Below are 18,852 nucleotides of genomic sequence, written 5' to 3' on the forward strand. Positions count from 1 at the left end.
ATTACACAATATTATATTATATTTTATAATATATTGAATTATATTATATCATATTATATTATATTCCTATATTTGACCAGCTGCACTATTTTATGTTTTAAATTCCCCTTCTTACTTGTGTGATTTTATATTTATTTTATAGCAGCGTTAGAGCAGCCTGAGAACAAAAAATATTGCCAACTGCTGCTTCTATGAAATTATTGTGCATATGACAAATAACTTTAATATTAACATCTACTATACAAAAAACTGTTGTTTTGTCTCACTGCATATTACTGTGTGATTTTATTTGATGAGCTGTGTGCTCCGTCTCAAACGTATATAAAAATTAAAGTTATTATAATCTAAAAGAGAGAAGAGAGTGACCTCAGAGCCACAGAAACCAGATCAGCTGAATTTACTGAGAAGTGGACGGTTGCCGTGGTAACGCCGGAGGAGAACTGAACTCACCAGCCGTCTCTGGTCCCGTGAGTTCGATGCCCAGCGATTGCGTCCACTTTCACTTCCACATCACCACTTCCTGTTCTCTCCTTCACGCTGGTGACTCATCAATAAACACAACTGAGACTGTCAATCATTATTTAATATCTATACTTTAATATATATATACTGATATTTATATACAATTATACAAGTCTGCATTTACACAGGACCACATCTCTATCCTTGATTCCTCTCCTCGTCTCCTCTCCTCGTCTCCTCTCCTTGTACCCTCTTTTCTTCTCTCCTTGTCTCCTCTCCCTGTGTCCTGTCCTTATCTCAACTCCTCTCTTGTTTCCTCTCTTTTTCTCCTCTCTCTGTCCTCTCCTTGTGTCTTTCCTTATCTCCTCTCTTCTCTTGCCTCCTCTCCTTGTCTCTTCTCCCTGTGTTGTCTACTTGTCTCATCTACTTGTCTCCTCTCCTTGTCCCCTCTACTTGTCTCTTCTCTTGTCTCTTCTCTTTGTCTCCTCTCCCTGTATCCTGTCATTGTCTCCTTTCCTTATCTCTTCTCCTCTCTCTTTTTGTCTCCTCTCCTTTTCTCTTCTCTTGTCTCTTCTCCCTGTGTCCTCTCTTGCCTCCTCCCCTTTTCTCCTATCCCTTTGTCCTCTCCTTGTTTCCTCTCCTTGTCTCCTCTCTTGTCTACTTTCCTCTCTTGTCTCCTCTCTTTGTGCCTTCTCCTTCCCGACAGTTTCCTCAGCAGTGACTCTATTGTCTCCTCTCTTGTCTCCTCTCCTTATCTCCTCTCCTCCTCTCCTCTCCTTGTCCCCTCTCCTCCTAGACTCTGGCCGGTGGTCAGCGACCTCCTCCTGTCTCTCCTCTCTTGTCTCCTCTGTCCTCTCCTCTTCTCCTCTCTTGTCTCCTCTCCTTGTGTCCTCTCCTTGTCTGCTCTCCTCTTAAATGTGGCTCAGACTCTGGTCGGTGGTCAGCGACCTCCTCCTGTCTCTCCTCTCTTGTCTCCTCTGTCCTCTCCTTGTCTCCTCTCTTGTCTCCTCTGTCCTCTCCTCATCTCCTCTCCTTGTCTACTTGTCTCCTCTCCTTGTCCCCTCTCCTCCTAAATGTGGCTCAGACTCTGGCCGGTGGTCAGCGACCTCCTCCGGTCTCTTCTCGACAGTTTCCTCAGCAGCGACTCTCTGAAGGTTCGGCACATCAGGAAGTAGATGATGGGGTCGAGGCAGACGTTGAGCGCCGACAGGAAGAGCGTCCCCTCCTTCAGCTGGAACAACAGGAAGCGGGCGTCCGGGCTGAAGCCCGACTCCGGCATCTGGCTCAGAGTGTACGGCACGCGGCAGACGTGGTACGGCACGAAGCAGACAAAGAACACCGCCAGGATGCTGAAGATGCTGCGGTTCGACTTCCGGCAGACGTCGCTGTTGTCGCGGCGCACGCGGCGGTAGGACTGGTAGACGCGGCAGGCGATGGAGGCGTAGCAGTAGGCGAGGACCAGCAGGGTCACCCAGAACAGGCCGACGCTGAGGAGCGTGGACACCCGGTACCACTGCATGCCCAGCGGCGTCTTCAGCTGCATGCAGTGCCGCGAGCTCTCCTTGTCGGCCGGCCGGCTGGTCAGCACCACGTTGGGCAGGACGCAGACGAGGAGGAAGCTCCAGGTGAGGAGCGCCAGCACCCGGGCGAAGCCGACGCTCTGCAGGACATGCAGCGAGGACACGCCGCCCAACCGGGACCTGCAGGAGGATGAGGAGGAGGAGGAGGAGGAGGAGGTGTGTCTGACGATCTTAACGTAGCGCTCGAGGCTGATGAGCCCCATGAAGAGGATCCCCACGTACATGGACGAGTAGAAGAGCACGGCGGTGTAGCGGCAGGTGACCACGTGGAGGCGCCAGCCGCCCAGACCCAGCTGAGCCGCCAGCCTGAAGGGGAAGGTGGTCAGCATGAGGAGGTCGGCCACCACCATGTTCTTCAGGTAGACCACCAGGCCCGAGTCACTGGGCACCCTGAAGAAGATCCAGGCGGCCACGCCATTCAGGGACGCCCCGACCACGCAGATCACCAAGTAGAGCGGCGGGAGCACCTGCTGGGTGAAGATGCTGCTGAAGTCTGATTGGTTGCCGGGGAGACGGGTGGCGTTGAGGTGTTCCATCACTGGAAACACACAAACAACACAGTTTGAACATAATGAACAGTAGATGTCACAGTAGAAGTACGTTTCTCTGTCAGGAGAACTCTTAATAAGTCTCTTTTACATTTAACAAAGGCCGTGTCGGTGTGTTAACTCCCCACAGAAGCCTTTTATGTTCATGAACTGAACACACAGCGCTGTGTTTACACGGGGACACGTGCACAAATAAAAAGCGTCTTGAACTCCTGTTTGTCCTGCTGTTCACACACACTTCCCTCCTCCCACCACCGATTCATCCCGGTCCAACACACACTGTGGTCCTCCTCCATCAAACGCCTATAAAAACAGTCCGCGCTGACACCAGGACGCCTTCTGTTTTCCTGTCCTGATTCTTTTATTTTTAGCCCTCGTCTTGTCTCGACCCGAGTCTCGTCTCGAACCTGTGACTTCTGCTGTCGCCAAATGATTGTTTCCCCGAGTTGATCTGTACAGAAGTTCAACTTTTAAACACTAAAGCGATCACACGCCGGCTTCTGCTTCTCACTTGGAAACGATCAATATCAAGTTAATAACTTTAAAAATATCATGATTCTGACTTCCTGTGTTTATGTTATATATTTTTTAATATTATATATTATATATATATTTTGATTTTAAAGTCATAAATTTACGAAAATAAAATGAAGATATTCTGAGTTTAATGGGACACATTTACGAGAAGAAAATCACAAATTTACGTCACATTTTAACTTTATAATAATAATAATAATAAATTCAACTTATAAAGCGCTTTTAAAGAACTCAAAGACGCTTATGAGATTTTAAAGTCATTAATTTATGAGGAAAAAACTCCGATATTCTGAGATTAATGTGGCACATTTATGAGAAAAAACTGACAAATTTATGACACATTTTAAAGCCAGAAATTTACGAGAAAAAACTCACGTATTCTCTGAGATTAAAGAGGCAAATTTACGAGAAAAAAACTCACAAATTTGCGAGATTTTAAAGTCATACATTTATGAAAAAAACCCTCAATTTTTATCAATTAATTAATGGTAAAACATAATAATAATAATAAAATAATACATTTATTTTTGCTACATTTAATATCATATTTATTTATCGAGTCATTTATTTATTTATTTATCTTTAATTTAATTAATTGATAAAAATGTAACATCATTTGATATTTTTGTTATAATTTGTTTCTTTATTTATTCATAATTAATTAATTAATTCCCTTATTTATTTACTCTTCTGTTTAATTTTTATCTTTTATTTATTTATGTATTTATCTGTATTATTTATTTATTTTGCATTTATTTCGTTTACATTTATTTTCAATATAATTTTTTTTTACATTTAATGACATATTTATTTATTGAGTCATTATATATTTATTTATTTTTTACTTTGGCAGGTGCCATCCTCCATACATGGGGTCATTATAATATCCTGGCGAGCAGGAAGGAGATCAGGACATTTAATTATCTCATACATCTAGAACAAACTGTCATTTTTCTCCTACACAGACTTTTGTTTTAGCGATTCCTCTAAGCTGACTCATACTTTATTGGCTGGTAATTTGGATGACACAGACGAACAAGATGCTGATCAGCAGCAACAAATTCTGCTTTCCGCCTTCTAGATGACCTGGCGCAGGAAGTGATGCAACGATCCTCTTCGCTAGAAGAGCTGAACGTTCAGAGGAAGCGTGTTTCTAGATTGTGTGCAACGATTAGAGCTGAAAATAGGGTGGTTTCATCAACTCAGCTCACAGTGAAAAAACAGACGTAGTAGAAAAGGATGTGAGTGATCAACTCGTTATCAGTCAACTCACACAACGAGGGAAAACATCTGGATAAACTCATGGTCCAGATGTTTGTCTCTCTGCCTGTCCACCTGTGTACTGTGAGCTTCATGTATTCAACACCAGTGATTCACAATCAGAAAGAAAAGATGTTTGAGTAGTTTACAACTGTCTGTTGATAATAATGAAATGACAGCTTAATAATTACCTGTAAATGGTGCTAATATTAAAAATAATCATGAACCCGTCAGTCATGAAGGTCACATGGTTTATTACAGAACCGGCTCATGTTGTTAACCAGCGTCTAAAATACTATTTGGAACATCTTTTATTAGTCACATTGATCGTTTTATTGATCAGCTTCAGTGTTGTTGAAATCACAACTTAAACAGATACCAGTACTTCTACTTTATAGCCACCATAATGTCATAAAGTTGTATTTATACTGTACACATTTATTCAGAGAGGCAGACATAATGAAATTATATTTCACTGTTTATTTGATTTTTAATTAAATTTTATTTTATTTATTTTTTATTCATTTCAATATATATTTTGTGGGAGAAACCTGAGCACGAGGAGAATCCCCTTACTGATATATGATGGATTGACTTCTTTTTTTAAACACTCTAATTACCTAAAAATATATTAAAAAAATATTTGGAGGTAATTTAGAGTGTCCAGTTAGACTCATGCATAACTAGGAATTGTGGGAGAAACCTGAGCACCAGGAGAAAACCCCTACTGATATATGATAGATTGACATTTTTTTGAATACTCTAAATTACCACCAAATATATTTAAAAGTCTTTGGGGGTAATTTAGAGTGTCCAGTTAGCCTCATGCATAACTAGGAATTGTGGGAGAAACCTGAGCACGAGGAGAAAAACCCTACTGATATATGATAGATTGACATTTTTTTTGAATACTCTAAATTACCTAAAAATATATTTAAAAAATATTTGGAGGTAATTTAGAGTGTCCAGTTAGCCTCATGCATAACTACGAATTGTGGGAGACACCTGAGCACCAGGAGAATCCCCTTACTGATATATGATAGATTGACATTTTTTTGAATACTCTAAATTACCACCAAATATATTAAAAAGTATTTGGGGGTAATTTAGAGTGTCCAGTTAGCCTCACGCATAACTAGGAATTGTGGGAGAAACCTGAGCACCAGGAGAAAACCCTTACTGATATATGATAGATTGAAAAAAAAATTGGAATACTCTAAATTACCTAAAATTATATTTAAAAAATATTTGGAGGTAATTTAGAGTGTCCAGTTAGCCTCATGCATAACTAGAAACTTTGGGAGAAACCTGAGCACCAGGAGAAAACCCCTACTGATATATGATAGATTGACATTTTTTTGAATACTCTAAATTACCACCAAATATATTTAAAAGTATTTGGGGGTAATTTAGAGTGTCCAGTTAGCCTCACGCACACTAGGAATTGTGGGAGAAACCTGAGCACCAGGAGAAAACCCTTACTGATATATGATAGATTGAAAAAAAATTGGAATACTCTAAATTACCTAAAATTATATTTAAAAAATATTTGGAGGTAATTTAGAGTGTCCAGTTAGCCTCATGCATAACTAGAAACTTTGGGAGAAACCTGATTACCAGGAGAAAACCCCTACTGATATATGATAGATTTAAAAAAAATGTAATACTCTAAATTACCTCCAAATATATTTTAAAAATATTTGGGGGTAATTTAGAGTGTCCAGTTAGCCTCACGCATAACTAGGAATTGTGGGAGAAACCTGAGCACCAGGAGAAAAACCCTACTGATATATGATAGATTGACATTTTTTTTGAATACTCTAAATTACCTAAAAATATATTTAAAAAATATTTGGAGGTAATTTAGAGTGTCCAGTTAGCCTCATGCATAACTACGAATTGTGGGAGAAACCTGAGCACGAGGAGAAAACCCTTACTGATATATGATAGATTGAAATTTTTTTGAATACTCTAAATTACCACCAAATATATTAAAAAAATATTTGGAGGTAATTTAGAGTGTCCAGTTAGCCTCATGCATAACTAGGAATTTTGGGAGAAACCTGAGCACCAGGAGAAAACCCCTACTGATATATGATAGATTGAAATTTTTTTGAATACTCTAAATTACCACCAAATATATTTAAAAGTATTTGGGGGTAATTTAGAGTGTCCAGTTAGCCTCACGCATAACTAGGAATTGTGGGAGAAACCTGAGCACCAGGAGAAAACCCATACTGATATATGATAGATTTAAAAAAAATGTAATACTCTAAATTACCTCCAAATATATTTTTAAAATATTTGGGGGTAATTTAGAGTGTCCAGTTAGCCTCATGCATAACTAGAAACTTTGGGAGAAACCTGAGCACCAGGAGAAAACCCCTACTGATATATGATAGATTTAAAAAAAATGTAATACTCTAAATTACCTCCAAATATATTTAAAAAATATTTGGGGGTAATTTAGAGTGTCCAGTTAGCCTCACGCATAACTAGGAATTGTGGGAGAAACCTGAGCACCAGGAGAAAAACCCTACTGATATATGATAGATTGACATTTTTTTTGAATACTCTAAATTACCACCAAATATATTAAAAAAATATTTGGAGGTAATTTAGAGTGTCCAGTTAGCCTCATGCATAACTAGGAATTTTGGGAGAAACCTGAGCACCAGGAGAAAACCCCTACTGATATATGATAGATTGACATTTTTTTGAATACTCTAAATTACCACCAAATATATTTAAAAGTATTTGGGGGTAATTTAGAGTGTCCGGTTAGCCTCACGCATAACTAGGAATTGTGGGAGAAACCTGAGCACCAGGAGAAAACCCTTACTGATATATGATAGATTGAAAAAAAATTGGAATACTCTAAATTACCTAAAATTATATTTAAAAAATATTTGGAGGTAATTTAGAGTGTCCAGTTAGCCTCATGCATAACTAGAAACTTTGGGAGAAACCTGATTACCAGGAGAAAACCCCTACTGATATATGATAGATTTAAAAAAAATGTAATACTCTAAATTACCTCCAAATATATTTTAAAAATATTTGGGGGTAATTTAGAGTGTCCAGTTAGCCTCACGCATAACTAGGAATTGTGGGAGAAACCTGAGCACCAGGAGAAAAACCCTACTGATATATGATAGATTGACATTTTTTTTGAATACTCTAAATTACCTAAAAATATATTTAAAAAATATTTGGAGGTAATTTAGAGTGTCCAGTTAGCCTCATGCATAACTACGAATTGTGGGAGAAACCTGAGCACGAGGAGAAAACCCTTACTGATATATGATAGATTGAAATTTTTTTGAATACTCTAAATTACCACCAAATATATTAAAAAAATATTTGGAGGTAATTTAGAGTGTCCAGTTAGCCTCATGCATAACTAGGAATTTTGGGAGAAACCTGAGCACCAGGAGAAAACCCCTACTGATATATGATAGATTGAAATTTTTTTGAATACTCTAAATTACCACCAAATATATTTAAAAGTATTTGGGGGTAATTTAGAGTGTCCAGTTAGCCTCACGCATAACTAGGAATTGTGGGAGAAACCTGAGCACCAGGAGAAAACCCATACTGATATATGATAGATTTAAAAAAAATGTAATACTCTAAATTACCTCCAAATATATTTTTAAAATATTTGGGGGTAATTTAGAGTGTCCAGTTAGCCTCATGCATAACTAGAAACTTTGGGAGAAACCTGAGCACCAGGAGAAAACCCCTACTGATATATGATAGATTTAAAAAAAATGTAATACTCTAAATTACCTCCAAATATATTTAAAAAATATTTGGGGGTAATTTAGAGTGTCCAGTTAGCCTCACGCATAACTAGGAATTGTGGGAGAAACCTGAGCACCAGGAGAAAAACCCTACTGATATATGATAGATTGACATTTTTTTTGAATACTCTAAATTACCACCAAATATATTAAAAAAATATTTGGAGGTAATTTAGAGTGTCCAGTTAGCCTCATGCATAACTAGGAATTTTGGGAGAAACCTGAGCACCAGGAGAAAACCCCTACTGATATATGATAGATTGACATTTTTTTGAATACTCTAAATTACCACCAAATATATTTAAAAGTATTTGGGGGTAATTTAGAGTGTCCGGTTAGCCTCACGCATAACTAGGAATTGTGGGAGAAACCTGAGCACCAGGAGAAAACCCTTACTGATATATGATAGATTGAAAAAAAATTGGAATACTCTAAATTACCTAAAATTATATTTAAAAAATATTTGGAGGTAATTTAGAGTGTCCAGTTAGCCTCATGCATAACTAGAAACGTTGGGAGAAACCTGAGCACCAGGAGAAAACCCCTACTGATATATGATAGATTTAAAAAAAATTTAATACTCTAAATTACCACCAAATATATTTTAAAAATATTTGGGGGTAATTTAGAGTGTCCAGTTAGCCTCACGCATAACTAGGAATTGTGGGAGAAACCTGAGCACCAGGAGAAAAACCCTACTGATATATGATAGATTGACATTTTTTTTGAATACTCTAAATTACCTAAAAATATATTTAAAAAATATTTGGAGGTAATTTAGAGTGTCCAGTTAGCCTCATGCATAACTACGAATTGTGGGAGAAACCTGAGCACCAGGAGAAAACCCTTACTGATATATGATAGATTGAAATTTTTTTGAATACTCTAAATTACCACCAAATATATTAAAAAGATATTTGGAGGTAATTTAGAGTGTCCAGTTAGCCTCACGCATAACTAGGAATTCTGGGGAAACCTGAGCACCAGGAGAAAACCCACGCAGACACAGGGAGAATATACAAACTCCCCACAGCCGGACAGGTGGAGGTGTCTCAGTGAGGCTGCAGTGCTAATCACTAATCACTGAGGAGGGATGTAGGGGTGGAGGGACGGTGATGACGTAGAGGATGAGGGGGAGTTTGAGAGAGGAAGGTAAGGGTGGAGGGAAGACGGGAAGGCGAAGGGGGGAGGAAGAGGGATCTGCTGGTATCCAACCTGAGCTGCAGCCTCCTCTACCTGACTGTTGCCGTCACGCTTCAGGAAGAACCTGCGCATCCAGCGAAAACAACCTTTCTTCTTCTCTTTCTTCTCCACCCCCTCCCGCTCCGTCTCTTCCTTTTTCATCTTCTGTAATGTTGTCTCTCGATCCTCGGTCCTCCTGCGAGAAAAGACTCCTCTCATCTTCTTCTTCATTTTCAGGCAGATGTCCTCCAGGAGCTTCTTCTCAACCTCCATGTGTTGGACTGTGGTCTCCAGGCTCTGTTCTCTGTCCGTCAGGTCCTTGTTGACGTCCTCCAACTGACTGACCTTAGTCTTCCAGATCTGGTCTTTTTCTGTCAGGACCTTTGTGACATTGTCCTCCAGAGCCTTGTATTTGGCCTGCCAGGCGTCCTCTCTCTGTCGGAGTTCATCTGCAGAGCTCAACAGCTCGGTTCTGGTCTCCACGAGCTTTTCATTGAGACTCTTCTTCTCCTGGAAGAGACCAAAGATCACAGCGTCCTTATCGCGCTGCTCCTGCCGGAGATCAAGGATCACAGCGTCCTTATCGATCTGCTCCTGCTGGAGATCAAAGATCACAGCGTCCTTATCGATCTGCTCCTGCTGGAGATCAAGGATCACAGCGTCCTTATCGATCTGCTCCTGCTGGAGATCAAAGATCACAGCGTCCTTATCGATCTGCTCCTGCTGGAGATCAAGGATCACAGCGTCCTTATCGCGCTGCTCCTGCTGGAGATCAAGGATCACAGCGTCCTTATCGCGCTGCTCCTGCCGGAGATCAAAGATCACAGCGTCCTTATCGCGCTGCTCCTGCCGGAGATCAAGGATAACAGCGTCCTTATCGCGCTGCTCCTGCTGGAGATCAAGGATCACAGCGTCCTTATCGCGCTGCTCCTGCCGGAGATCAAAGATCACAGCGTCCTTATCGCGCTGCTCCTGCTGGAGATCAAGGATCACAGCGTCCTTATCGCGCTGCTCCTGCTGGAGATCAAGGATAACAGCGTCCTTATCGTGCTGCTCCTGCCGGAGATCAAGGATCACAGCGTCCTTATCGCGCTGCTCCTGCCGGAGATCAAGGATAACAGCGTCCTTATCGCGCTGCTCCTGCTGGAGATCAAGGATAACAGCGTCCTTATCGTGCTGCTCCTGCTGGAGATCAAGGATCACAGCGTCCTTATCGCGCTGCTCCTGCTGGAGATCAAGGATCACAGCGTCCTTATCGCGCTGCTCCTGCCGGAGATCAAGGATAACAGCGTCCTTATCGATCTGCTCCTGGCGGAGATCAAGGATAACAGCGTCCTTATCGATCTGCTCCTGCTGGAGATCAAAGATCACAGCGTCCTTATCGCGCTGCTCCTGCTGGAGATCAAGGATTACAGCGTCCTTATCGATCTGCTCCTGGCGGAGATCAAGGATAACAGCGTCCTTATCGTGCTGCTCCTGCTGGAGATCAAGGATAACAGCGTCCTTATCGTGCTGCTCCTGCCGGAGATCAGGGATTGCAGGGTCCTTATCGTGCTGCTCTTTACGGAGACCACGGATAACAGCGTCCTTATCGTGAATGTGCCACGTCAAATGGTTCACTCTGATCTGGAGTTGAGTCTGCTGCGTCTCCCAGCCTCGCTGCTCCTGCCGGAGATCAAGGATTACAGCGTCCTTATCGATCTGCTCCTGGCGGAGATCAAGGATAACAGCGTCCTTATCGTGCTGCTCCTGCCGGAGATCAGGGATTGCAGGGTCCTTATCGTGCTGCTCTTTACGGAGACCACGGATAACAGCGTCCTTATCGTGCTGCTCCTGGCGGAGACCACGGATAACAGCGTCCTTATCGTGCTGCTCTTTACGGAGACCACGGATAACAGCGTCCTTATCGTGCTGCTCCAGCCGGAGATCAGGGATTGCAGGGTCCTTATCGTGCTGCTCTTTACGGAGACCACGGATAACAGCGTCCTTATCGTGCTGCTCCAGCCGGAGATCAGGGATTGCAGGGTCCTTATCGTGCTGCTCTTTACGGAGACCACGGATAACAGCGTCCTTATCGCGAATGTGCCACGTCAAATGGTTCACTCTGATCTGGAGTTGAGTCTGCTGCGTCTTCCAGCCTCGTTGCTTCTCAGCAAGGTCCAAAGTAAAGTTGTCCTGCAGTTCCTTCTGCTGGGCTTCCAACAGTTGGACTTTTCTTTCCCAGGCGATCTCCTTCAGAGCGTCGTTTTCTTCCTTGAAGGTTTTCAGTTCTTTGGTGAACCAAAGCTCCTTAGAGCTCAGTAACAATGATGCTTGATCCATGGAGATGTAAATAATGTACTCACCCTACAGTCGACTGTCAACGTTAAACTGTTTAACCAGAATGGTAAATTTACCTGAATGTTAAATTAACCTGGATGTTAAATTAACCTGAATGTTAAATTAACCTGGATGTTAAATTAACCTGAATGTTAAATTAACCTGAATGTTAAATTAACCTGAATGTTAAATTAACCTGAATGTTAAATTAACCCGAATGTTAAATTAACCTGAATGTTAAATTAACCCGAATGTTAAATTAACCTGAATGTTAAATCAGCTTGTCAACAACTGTCTGGTTCACTAATCTTCTCCTATAAGTAACATTTTAGATTAAAGCCAAACTCAGCATCACAGGAATCACAGCCGATTCCAGAACATCACATTGTGATGTCATGAGACAGTTTGGAATACAGCCTTACCTGTGATGTCATCACATTCTCATGTCATCATGTCATCACATTCTCATGTCAACATGTCATGAGAATGTGATGACATCACAATGTGATGACATGACGGGTAAGGCTGTATTCTAAACCTCATACTATACTAGTAGTACGTACTGATTTGGCCAGAATGTAGCATGTAGTACGCAGTATGGAAATCTACAATATGCCAAAAATCCCTGGATGTCGTACTGAAAACACTGTTACAGTAAAAGTTACAGTAAGTATTGTAACAGTGTAGTATTAGTACTTTTACTGCAGTAAAGGATCTGAATACTTACTAAATACGGCATCATTGAGGCTCTCAGGATAATATATATACTGTATATATATATATATATATATATATATATATATATAATTTCATCATATATTATTTTTTGATAAATAATAAAATCATCCTTTTTTCTTCTCTCCTCCTCTCGTTCCTCTCTCCTCCGCTTTATATACAGTATATATATATAAATGCATATAAATTATATAAATATGCCTACATGTTAAGTCTAAATCTCTTTGTTTCCTGACTCAAAATAGGTCATAGACCCCTAAAAAGTGTTCCCGACAAAACATCCTGACATGTATTTATATATTTTTTATTTTTTTATGTTTATTTTTTTAATTGAATTGTATTTTTCCGCGTTATTATTATTATTATTATTATTCCCAAAGCACAACAAACCAGACAGAAAACTGTAGTGTGTTTTCTCTTTTAGTTAGTTAGTTAGTTAGTTAGTTAGTTAGTTAGTTAGTTAGTTAGTTAATTAATTAGTTAGTTAGTTAGTTAGTTAGTTAGTTAGTTGATTAGTTAGTTAGTTAGTTAGTTAGTTAGTTAGTTAGTTAATTAATTAATTAGTTAGTTAGTTAGTTAGTTAGTTAGTTAGTTAGTTAGTTAGTTAGTTAGTTAGTTAGTTAATTGGTGAACTCATCAGTCCCTAACTGATATAATTAGTCCAAAAATGTAAAAACAAATTCTATACATTTTAATATATTATGTAGTTAATGTTTCTTCCTGTATTGATAGTAGTTTGTAATAGATATTATAGTAGTTATATACTATATTCATGAGAAAAATATTAAGAAATATTAGTATTTATATGTTATATATATTTTACAGGGCAGTCGATAACAAATTTGCTCAACTTGCGATTTAGTCTGGCCGCTATTCGATCTTTCCGAGGTTGTAGCAGCTCAGTTTTAAAGCTGATGGTATCATAGTAAACTATAAAACCTGATGAATCCATCGGTACCAACCATGTCATACTAGCTTGTAGTGAAGGAGGTTAAATAATGCTCTAAACTAACAACAAATTTTGGCAAAGAAAAACTGTCATGTCCATTTTCAAAGGGGTCCCTTGACCTCTGACCTCAAGCATATATTTAAATACTTGACAAATCTCCCTTTAAGATACATTTTGAACAGATAAAAAAAGTGTGATTAATTTTATTAAATATTTTAATCAATCAACAGGCATATGCAGTATATATATATATATATATAATTCTTTTTTTTCTTTTTTTAAGAAAAACAACTCTACAAATCAAATCTGAATCAGCGTTAAAAACCCACCAAAATGCAAATTTGTGCATAATTTAGGAACAAATTTAGGACAAACAGGCAACATAAATAAATAACCATGAATGAGTGTGGTGATAACTAACAACCACGTTTCATCAGGACACTTTTCTTTCTGTCATCAACGTCTAAAGTCCCAGAAACTGTAGATATATCCTCATATTTTCATGACATTTTCTTAAAAAATTATGACTTTATTCTTTCAATGTCAGATGTTTCATTGCCCCCCCAATCACTGCCATTAATACACCTTCATAATCTGCTTTTTCTGTTCATTTCATGCATGTTTTAAAACTCATGTCATGCAGTAATTATCTAATCTATATCTAAATCTATATCTATATCAATATCTATATCTATCTGATGTTCAAATGAGTCCACTCACCATATAAACAGTCTGGTGTTCAGTCAGGATCCCGTACAGATGTTGATGTAACTCACTGCTGTTTAAAGTGAAGAGACCTGTGAAGAGTAGTTTAGAGTCTCTGGACAACTTCCACTTCCTCTCTCTCTCTCTCTTTCTCTCTCTCTCTTCCTCTCTCTCTCTCTCTCTCTCTCTCTCTCTCTCTCTCTCTCTCTCGCTCTCTCTCTCTCTTTAACTAGAGTCTGCAGCTCTGTGAAGCTAAACTGAGTTAAATGCATCCCAGTGACACTATAACATGCTGAGGCTGATAAACGTCATTAGTTCTGCAGGTATTTGGTCATAAACTGAAGTTATAATATTATATATAATAATATTATAAGTAATATATTCGCCCCAACTTTTTTTGTTTTGTTTTTTATTTATTTAATTTAATTTTTTAAGAAATATGGTTAGGCCGCTATTTGATCTTTCCGAGGTTGTAGTGGCTCAGTTTTAAAGCTGATGGTATCATATGAAACTATTAAACCTGATGAATTCATCGGGACCAACATGTCATACTAGCTTGCCGTGAAGGAGGTTAAGTAACGCTCCAAACTTACGCTAAATTTTGGCGAGGAAAAGCTGTCATCTCTGACCTCTGACCTCAAGCATATTTGCCCACTCCCATGTTGATAAGAGGATTTAATACTTGACAAATCTCCCTTTAAGGTTCATTTTGAACAGATAAAACATGTGCGATTAATTTGTGATTAATTGCGATTAACTATGAACAATCATGCGTTTAATCGTGATTAAGTTTTTTTATCATTATTTATTTACTTGTTTACTTATTATTATTATTTTTTTATTAATTTACTTGTTTATTTTTTATTTATTACTTATTTATTTATTTACTTATTTACTTATTTATTTATTTACTAATTTATTTATTTATTTACTTATTTTTTAATTTTTTAATTTTTTAATTTTTTTTTATTTACTTTTTTATTTTTATTTTTATTTTTTTAATTTTTTATTTATTTTTTCATTTTTGCCAGTCATGTTTAAGAAAAATGACTCCACAACCCGCTAAATTGCAATTTGAGCATAATTTAGGAATGTAAACTAAAGTTTTTGTTTCTTTCACCTTAATGTCTCTGTCTTACTCTCCAGTACTGTCTGTCTGTCTGTCTGTCTGTCTGTCTATCTGTCTGTCTGTCTATCTGTCTGTCTGTCTGTCTGTCTATCTGTCTGTCTGTCTGTCTGTCTGTCTATCTGTCTATCTGTCTGTCTGTCTATCTGTCTGTCTGTCTATCTGTCTGTCTATCTGTCTGTCTATCTGTCTGTCTGTCTGTCTGTCTGTCTATCTGTCTGTCTGTCTGTCTGTCTGTCTGTCTGTCTGTCTATCTGTCTATCTGTCTGTCTGTCTGTCTGTCTGTCTGTCTGCAGATGGCAGGATGTGTTTCAGACTGATGTTTTTTAGACTCCCATCTTTCCATTTTTAGCCTCTCAACCCGCCACCAAAGTGAAAAGTTGTTTTGTCCTGGTGTGAGTCTCACTGCTCAAAATGTTTACATGTTTTTTTTCACCAAATGTTTCTTATATACAAATCTCTGTTTTATTCTAATGTTGTTGACGCTGACTGCTCACTAATGTCAGTTCCGTCCAGCTGAATGTGTCTCGCACTGAGCTGTTTAGATTCACATCTCAACAGTAGGTCAGAGTTTACAGATGAAAAGTCAATACTGCAGGCTATAATACTGTATACAGAGAAACAGGATATGCAGAAGTTGCGTTCACAGTTCATGTATTTGTGTAGCAAAGTGTTACATGACTCTGAACCACAGTGGCACACCATCAGCCACTTTGTGATAGCAACAAGCCTGCAACATGACAAAAGCTGCTGTAGTTCAGTAAAACAACAACTAATTTAACCTATACATATAGATATTTATGGAATATACATGCATGTCTGACAGATTTTGATAACTGAATGGATCATTTTGCATGTGACGGCTCAAACGATGAATAATGTTTAGAAGTTGTGAAGACAATCACTCATTGGTAAATAACTAGTTTGGCTTTAGGGGATTATTATTTGGATTCAAATAAGTACTTTGTAGGTAATGATGATGGTGGTTTGTGGATGTTGTGGCTCTATAACTCCATCACAACACTTCCATCCTTTGTCGTTTGAGCATAAACAAATGTCTCTTTTGGGGCTTTCGTTAGAATGACTGACGTCTCCAGCAACATGGAATTCGTGTTTGCATCTGAAATTTGCATCCAACACAACATCGTTATTCTTTTTACTCTCTCTGCTGTGACCATCACTGTCCCCCGCCACCCCGGACATTTGCCTACACTGTCCATACCTGCAGATGAGTGTGTCTTTGTTTGTGTTGTGTTGACGTTTCCTGTAGGTTAGGTTATGGATATGGTTGGTGGTTAACCCTCTGAGACCCACAGTAGACCTGTTCTAGTCTTCTTTTAGGGCGGTGCAGGGGGTCTTTAGGGGGAGATAGCAGGTCAACAGTAGATGTCACATAGAAGTGGTGAACATCATCTGAAAGCTGGAACCTGAAGATTAATCTGAGATGCAGCTCAGCTCTGTGTGTCAAGAAATAAACCATCCCCATGCTCTATTATGTCTCGCAAGTTGTTGCAGCAATTTTTGGGGTTGATATCATTTGTTACACAGATCTGGTGCTAAGTTTAACCATTTTTTACCACTGGAGAATTGATAAAAATGATCAATAATCCCTCCAAAATACCACATTAAGACACCAAGACCTTGAGGAACACCAGAGAAAAAGACCATGCTGTGATTTGGGATCAAAAACTTTTGACATTTTGGAGATTTCTGCAAGAATTGGCATTTTTCCGGCGATTGGATGTCGAGCACTTGTGTTGTGTAAACTGCTTAGAAACCCCCTTATTGTCAATCTATAGCTAGGAAAGCCATCCATCCTCTGAATGCTCTAGGTCTCTAGTTTGATCAATCTATCCTCTGAATGCTCTAGGTCTCTAGTCTGATCCATCCGTCCTCTGAATGCTCTAGGTCTCTAGTTTGATCCATCCATCCTCTGAATGCTCTAGGTCTGTAGTTTGATCCATCCATCCTCTGAATGCTCTAGGTCTCTAGTCTGATCCATCCATCCTCTGAATACTCTAGGTCTCTAGTTTGATCCATCCATCCTCTGAATGCTCTAGGTCTCTAGTTTGATCAATCTATCCTCTGAATGCTCTAGGTCTCTAGTCTGATCCATCCATCCTCTGAATGCTCTAGGTCTCTAGTTTGATCCATCCATCCTCTGAATGCTCTAGGTCTCTAGTTTGATCCATCCATCCTCTGAATGCTCTAGGTCTCTAGTCTGATCCATCCATCCTCTGAATGCTCTAGGTCTCTAGTTTGATCCATCCATCCTCTGAATGCTCTAGGTCTCTAGTTTGATCCATCCATCCTCTGAATGCTCTAGGTCTCTAGTTTGATCCATCCATCCTCTGAATGCTCTAGGTCTCTAGTCTGATCCATCCGTCCTCTGAATGCTCTAGGTCTCTAGTTTGATCCATCCATCCTCTGAATGCTCTAGGTCTCTAGTTTGATCCATCCATCCTCTGAATGCTCTAGGTCTCTAGTTTGTGGCTGTAAAGTTTCATGAGGCTTTGATTATCCTAGAGGTCACCAGAGGTCATTTTATACAGTGAGGTCAATGAAATGTCTCCTATGGGGATTAACATCATTTAACCCTTTAGTCTAACTTTGGAGCGTTATTTAACCTCCTTCCCGACAAGCTAAGCTAACATAACTGAACCTGCTGCAGCCTCTGAGAGGCAGTGAAGTCGGCCGCGGTCGCCTGCGTTAACTTGTTATTGCAGCAGAGACTGAATGTTTAGGTGGCGGCTCTGTGTCCACTGTCCACCCACGCCGTCTCTGTCCTGGAAGAGAATGGGAGGAAGAGGAGTCCAGCGGGGAAGAGGAAGATATCAGACCACGAGAGGAGGAAGTGGAGCATCTCTGTTCATCTCTGCTGAAACAACATTGAACATCTGCCCAGTGAGACACAGCTTGTGTTGATCTCTCTTTAGATAAAAGCATCATGTAACTGTGACACTTTAAACTCATGAAAACTAAACGAGTGGTTAATGACAGATAAATGTATGTCACCTACAGGCTTTATGGTGGTAAAATGTCTCTGATGAATATGAGGACATTTACTCATTTCATTTATTCATATCCATTTTTTATGAGTTTTATTTCTACATGTATTTATGTTGTTTCCACATTTAAATAAATGCAGAAAAAATATCTTACTAAATTAATACATAAGTATATATATATATATATATATATATATATATAGAGAGAGAGAGAGAGAGAGCGAGAGAGAGAGAGTTATAGTTGTAAGCATTGTGTGCACCTGTGTGTACAGGAGCATATGTGACACCTATTTAACAAATTGCAACCAAATACACTATTCCTGCAATAAATATGATTGATAGTACATTTGTAATTGCATACAGGGAAGGGGTTGGTGAACAATAGCAGTGTTGTAGGAACTACTTTTATATTTTTCATTATAAATGTAACATATAAGGTTGGGTTTTTTTGCGCAACCATACGATTTCAGTTTGTAATTTTTATTTCCAAAGAGGAAGAAAAATGCACATTTCATAGAAAAATATTACTAGAAAATAGTAAAAATGGTTATGTAATGCAAGACAAACATTATTAATTAAGAAAAAAAGAAAAGAAACAATTAAATGATTAAATAAAGCAGTTACTAGTACAACAG

At 39.1% G+C, this 18,852-nt stretch overlaps 1 protein-coding gene across 1 annotated transcript; it reads right to left on the minus strand.

Moving 5' to 3' along the window:
* Positions 1 to 1,449: 1,449 nt before the first annotated feature.
* On the minus strand, positions 1,450 to 14,176 carry LOC141758474 (P2Y purinoceptor 14-like). The gene is made up of 2 exons (XM_074619943.1): positions 14,099 to 14,176; positions 1,450 to 2,580 (listed from the first exon to the last, which is right to left on the minus strand). Exon 2 carries the CDS (start codon positions 2,576 to 2,578, stop codon positions 1,532 to 1,534), a length of 1,047 nt encoding a protein of 348 aa, XP_074476044.1. The 5' UTR covers positions 2,579 to 2,580; positions 14,099 to 14,176; the 3' UTR covers positions 1,450 to 1,531.
* Between the last annotated feature and the right edge of the window lie 4,676 nt (positions 14,177 to 18,852).

The sequence above is a fragment of the Sebastes fasciatus genome, chromosome 20 (assembly GCF_043250625.1).
Source record: "Sebastes fasciatus isolate fSebFas1 chromosome 20, fSebFas1.pri, whole genome shotgun sequence".
Taxonomy (NCBI): domain Eukaryota; kingdom Metazoa; phylum Chordata; class Actinopteri; order Perciformes; family Sebastidae; genus Sebastes; species Sebastes fasciatus.

What these genes read in the sequence shown, in the direction of transcription:
- LOC141758474 (XM_074619943.1), bottom strand. Translation starts at nt 2,578, where the DNA reads ATGGAACACCTCAACGCCACCCGTCTCCCCGGCAACCAATCAGACTTC.